The following is a 5486-nucleotide window of genomic DNA, read 5'->3' on the forward strand; positions in this document are numbered from 1 at the left end:
TGATGGAGTTCGTTTATTTTTTAAAGATGAAGATGTTGCCGCCTATAACAATTTGAGTTTGAGCCAATGTGAAAACAAAGTTCTTTCAATGTCCGTAGAAGTCATTATTGGCACTAAAAGTGCTGAGCAAGAAGCTAATTTTAGACTTAAATTACATAAAAAATCTGTTATTGACACTGGAGGACTGCCTTATCACATTACTTATGTCGTTGGAAATCATTATGTTATTACAACTAACATCGACGTTTCTGATGGTTTGTGCAATGGTGCTGTTGGGAAATTGGTACATCTAGAATTTGATGAAAGTAACACATTAATAAGAGTTTGGCTGGAATTTTGTGGTAGCAGTGCAAAACAGAGTTGGCAATCTCGCTGTTCCCATTGAATTACGAACAGCAAATATTTCATTAACATCGGATAGAAAATGTATAGCCAAACGCAAACATTTTCCATTAACTTCAGCTCTTGCTCTAACTATACATAAGTCGCACGGTGGAACTTTTGACGAAATAGTATATGAGTATAGTAAAGCACATTCTCAGGAACTCGTTTAAGTTGCGCTCTCTCGGGTGACTAATATTGAAAAATTGTATATCACGACAAAAAACGATAATTCTACATTCAAATTTTATCATAATCGAAAGCAAGCTGCATCGACTGCATTTTTGTTGCAAGAATTCAAAAGACTGTCTTTAAATAGAGTTCAGACGATAGTTCAAAGTGTATTAGATTTCATTAGTAATAGAAACGGCATTTCAATAATGACTTTCAACTGCCAAAGTCTAAATACTCATAAATACGATTTACAAGATTCAGTTACGAGACAAACAAATGTGTTACTTCTTACCGAAACTTGCATGGCGCATGATAATCCGATTGAAATACCTAATTTTAAAGGTGGGGTAGCTATTTACCAAAATGAAAATGATATTACTAATATTGAAAAAAAATATTGCACACGTTAGCGATGTTAATGTTAAGCGCTCAGTTGTTGGAGATAATTGTGCGTGTTTATGCAAACTTAGAAATGGCCTACAAATAGTTATGGTAGCAATTTACATTTCTCCGAATCCAAAATTGGACGAGGTAGAGCATTTTATTTATCGCACTTTACCGGAGTACACTGAAGAAGGGTCGAAAATACTTGGTACAAATGGTAATAATTTTCCACTTATCTTGGCTGGCGATTTCAACATTAACTTCGCTGATAAAAAATCAGAGCGGTTGACTTTTATATCAAAAACATTGAATTTGAAAATGAATAATGATCCACAAGAGTTCACAACAAAATATGGGACCACCATTGACGCGGTCTTTTCTAGGTATTTAGAGGATATTAAGTTGCAAACTTATGTTTCTTATTTCAGTTATCATAAACCTATAGTTTCAATGATAAATATTCCTGAATAACCAACAACTACTGTAAGATAATAAAACCCACATGTATTGTAAAATAATAAAAATATCTTAAACAATATTAACTTTTTATTTATTTAATAATAGAAAAATTTGTTTCCTTACACAGTACAACAGCTAATCTGGGGGGTGAGAAATTCCAAGTCAGGGTGATGGTACTAGGTCAGTATAATAAAACCCTCAAAGGGTTTGGCGTTCGTATGTGTCAGTTTCTTTTTATGACTTTACATTTTTTCTTATATTATAGTGAACGAAAATTGGGTACCAAATATAGTGTGTAAAAGCTGCTACAACCGTCTAATGGATTGGAAAAATAGATAATAGAGGTTCGCGAGTTATGTTAAACTACGTTTTTGCCAAAATGTTACAACTAAGCGAAAAAACATCAAGATAAAGAAAAAATTTAAAAGGTCATAAAAAAAATGACTCATACGAACGCCAAACCCTTTGAGGGTTTTACTATACTGACCTAGTACCATCACCTTGACTTGGAATTTCTTACCCCCCAGACAATAATCCCAAAAATGTTCCACAGTGTAATTATAATTGCATAAGTTGATACAAAATGCTATGCAATAGCTTTACCGCGGCAGTCCCCGTGTTCACGTCTTTTTTTTGTTTCACTTTTACTTTTACATTTGGCGAGGCAAATAAGCAAGTTTTCTGGTGTCCAGTTAGTGATTTAATAAATTTTTCATTTCAAATTATTCGTTGTTAAGTAAAATTTTTTTGCGGTAAATACATATACTACAAGTGGCCATCGGAAAGGGCGCAGTTAATTCTGGAATATTTTGTCCGAAACTAAGGTTGGTACGCAGCTCTCAAGTAACTGCTCAAGAAAAAAAATACATTATTTCTCAAGTAATTTTGACAGCTGGTTACGCATTGTGAATGATCTACATTAGAAGAACAAGAGAAAATAAACAAAGAAAATAAACTTAGGAGTGTAAGCACATATGTAAATATTTGTATTGCGATCTAAGGAATATGGATGAAGATTTGTACGTTTTATATCAAATTTCAAAATGAACTATATTTCATAATAATGATTTTAATTAGTTGTAGGATAAATTTAATGAATACGTTGAATTGTGGTGCCATGATGGCTGCCATGGAGATGGATGCTGAATTCGAAAAAAAGGAGCATAAGAAGGCGAGATATTGGGTGAGTCCATACCTTAAGGAACGAAACGACAGGGGAAGATTCGTGTCCGATTTCGAAGCCTTGCGCAACTCACCAAATTTATTCGTTGAAAACTTTCGCATGCCACCACAAGTTTTTAATGAACTTTGTGAGATGGTGAAGCCACACTTACTTCCGAAACGCAACAGCAGGCCAAAAGATTTTATTCCAATTAAAGCCAAATTGGCAGTGGTACTGGAGTATGTTTTAAACATTTTTGCCAAAGTGTCTTTTATAACCGTGTTATGTTTTTTTGAAAATTATTCTTACAGATACCTAGCTTCGGGGGATTTGCAACGCCACTTAGCTTCTTGCTATCGTATCAGCAAACAACATTTTGGTCAGATCGTAAACGACGTTTGTGAAGCATTATGTGCCGTACTGAAAAATGAAGTGCCCGATTGGACGGAACAAAATTTGCTAGAAATAGCTAATGGTTTTGAAAACCAATGGAATTTTCCCAATTGTGTTGGCGCCATTGACGGAAAACATATTAATATAAAAGCACCTCCATAAAGTGGAAGTATATTTTATAACTACAAAGTAAGATCACATTATATGCTTCGGTTGTACTAAAAAGTAATACAAATTTTAAACTTTTTAATTTATAGGGGTTTCATTCAATTGTGTTGCTGGCTACCTGTGATGCGAACTATAAATTTACTTATTTGGATATAGGTGCTATGGAAGCGAATGCGAATCCCATATTATGAGAAATTCTAAGTTTGGGATCAGAATTCTGAACGATGCCGGTCCATTTCCTCCTGACAGAGTAATTAATCACGCCTTTCCTTTGTGTAAGCGCTTAATTAAGCCTTATAGCGTCACACAACTCTCGGTAGAGCAAAGGATTTTTAACTACAGGATAAGTAGAGCTAGGCGGTGCATTGAAAATGCTTTCGGCATTTTAACTGCAAGATGGCTTTGCCTTAGAAAAGTTTTATTTTGCAAGCCCGAAAGAGCGCAAGTTATTGTTTCGGCATGTTGCTTATTGCATAATTTCATTACAAATAAGTGTCGCCGAACGTGTACTTCGAATGCGTTTCCTGGCTTTGAAGATAGCACTGGAAATTGGATAGCAGGAGAATGGGAAGTGTTGCTACGACAAGAACACACTCGAAATGAATCCATCTTAACCACTTACTGCGGAAGAACTTCAGATTACGGCAAATATATTCGGAAAATATTAACAGACTTTGTTAATTCTCCTAATGAATCTGTTCCTTGGCAAAACAATGCAACTTTTGTTTAAATTTGTATTACATTATCATTCTTATATAAATAAAAAACATCAAGACTATAAGCTTTTAGTTTTCATTTCATTACAAAGTTTTTATTACGAGTATTAATATAAATAGTTATTTTCTTTTTAGTACAAAATTTTTATTATTAATATAAATGGTTACAAAAAAATGTTATTCATCGTTGCTTCTGTTTTTATTTTTATGTTCTTCAACCTTTTTCAGTAGCATTAGATTTATGGAAAGACACATGTCGTCGCCAACAGATCGAGGCAGTTGATTTACAACCAATCAAAACTAGAAAGAGCTTGTGCGTAAGGGGAGCTGCGTGTGATATTTGAGCGACTTTCCAACATTTCCTCTTGCTTTTTGAGTATGTTATCAAACCGACTCCACGCTTGATTTTTGCTGGGAGAGGTTAATCGCCGTCTTCGTTTCGTGGGTGTTGGGTTCTGAAATATAAAGCAACACAATTGTAAAAAAAATAATCTCAATATGTATGTCTTTAAAATATGAAATAAATTACAAATAAATAAAATTCCTTCAATTAAGCCTATATTCAAAATTTCTCCATATATACAAGTATAATATGTACATATACATATGTATATATGTACTCACATAATCGTAAGAGAGCTATGAGTCGGTTGCACTTGTTTGTGACACATTAGAATCCTCGCCGATATAATTTGGTGATGCATGCGAATCTTCTCCGAAAGATACTGGAGTTGTGAAAGTCCTACAGAAAAAATTAATTGTTTGGCGAGCGTTCAAATTATGCAGACTTACTTCCGTTTGTGGGAAACATTCATCAAAAATGACATTTCCTCCGCAAACTCCCAATCAACGTTTTCTGAAAAGGATGGAGTTTCCAAAACTTCCCCACCATCGCTGCCACTTTTGCTCTTATTACCTACCCTAGCATGGTAGCGATAGCTTTCGCGCATACTAATCCACGCTGATTTGCACTCATCCACTAAAACATAAATTTTATTAGAAACAACAAAACACTGAATACAAAACATAAATTAACTCACCACTATTATCAAGGGTATTGCTTATGTGGAGCCAGGACTGATTTACTGCATTCTTATTGCAATGCAATGTGTTGCTAATATCCCAGAACCTGGGCCACTCCTTAACGCAATTCACAAGTTGGCGCTTCTCTAACGTTGTGAAATTCAGCATGCGATTTTTACGTTTCAATGAACCATCATTTTTTAAATTTGCATCCATTTTTTTTAATTTTAAAACAATATAAATAATTATAAACTTCACTTTATTCGTACGCAAATGTCACTTTCCTACTACTAGCACAAGTACATTAATCGCAGGAAAGTTTCTTGACCGTTTCTTAAGCGTTTTTTTATATGAAGTTTTTACGTTTCTTGAGAGCTGCGTACTAAGCTTAACAAATATACCTTAAAACAAATTTCTGCTGAGAACAAATATGTGGCAACTAAAATTTGTGCGAATTGGATTACGAAGATTGACGACCGCATTTTGCCGTACAAGTTACTGTCTTAAGCTTAGTACGCAGCTCTCAAGTAATTGCTCAAGAAAAAAAATACATTATTTCTCAAGTAATTTCGACAGCTGGTTACGCCTTGTGAATGATCTACATTAGAAGAGCAAGAGAGAATAAA

At 34.3% G+C, this 5486-nt stretch overlaps 1 protein-coding gene across 1 annotated transcript; it reads left to right on the plus strand.

Annotated features, from left to right (window-relative positions):
* The first annotated feature begins 2403 nt into the window (after positions 1-2403).
* LOC126753010 (uncharacterized) lies at positions 2404-3382 on the plus strand. The gene is made up of 4 exons (XM_050464102.1): positions 2404-2417; positions 2476-2799; positions 2872-3142; positions 3211-3382. The coding sequence occupies exons 1-3, from the start codon at positions 2404-2406 to the stop codon at positions 3113-3115; spliced, it is 582 nt and encodes a 193-aa protein (XP_050320059.1). The 3' UTR covers positions 3116-3142; positions 3211-3382.
* Positions 3383-5486: the final 2104 nt, after the last annotated feature.

The sequence above is a fragment of the Bactrocera neohumeralis genome, chromosome 3 (assembly GCF_024586455.1).
Source record: "Bactrocera neohumeralis isolate Rockhampton chromosome 3, APGP_CSIRO_Bneo_wtdbg2-racon-allhic-juicebox.fasta_v2, whole genome shotgun sequence".
NCBI lineage: Eukaryota > Metazoa > Arthropoda > Insecta > Diptera > Tephritidae > Bactrocera > Bactrocera neohumeralis.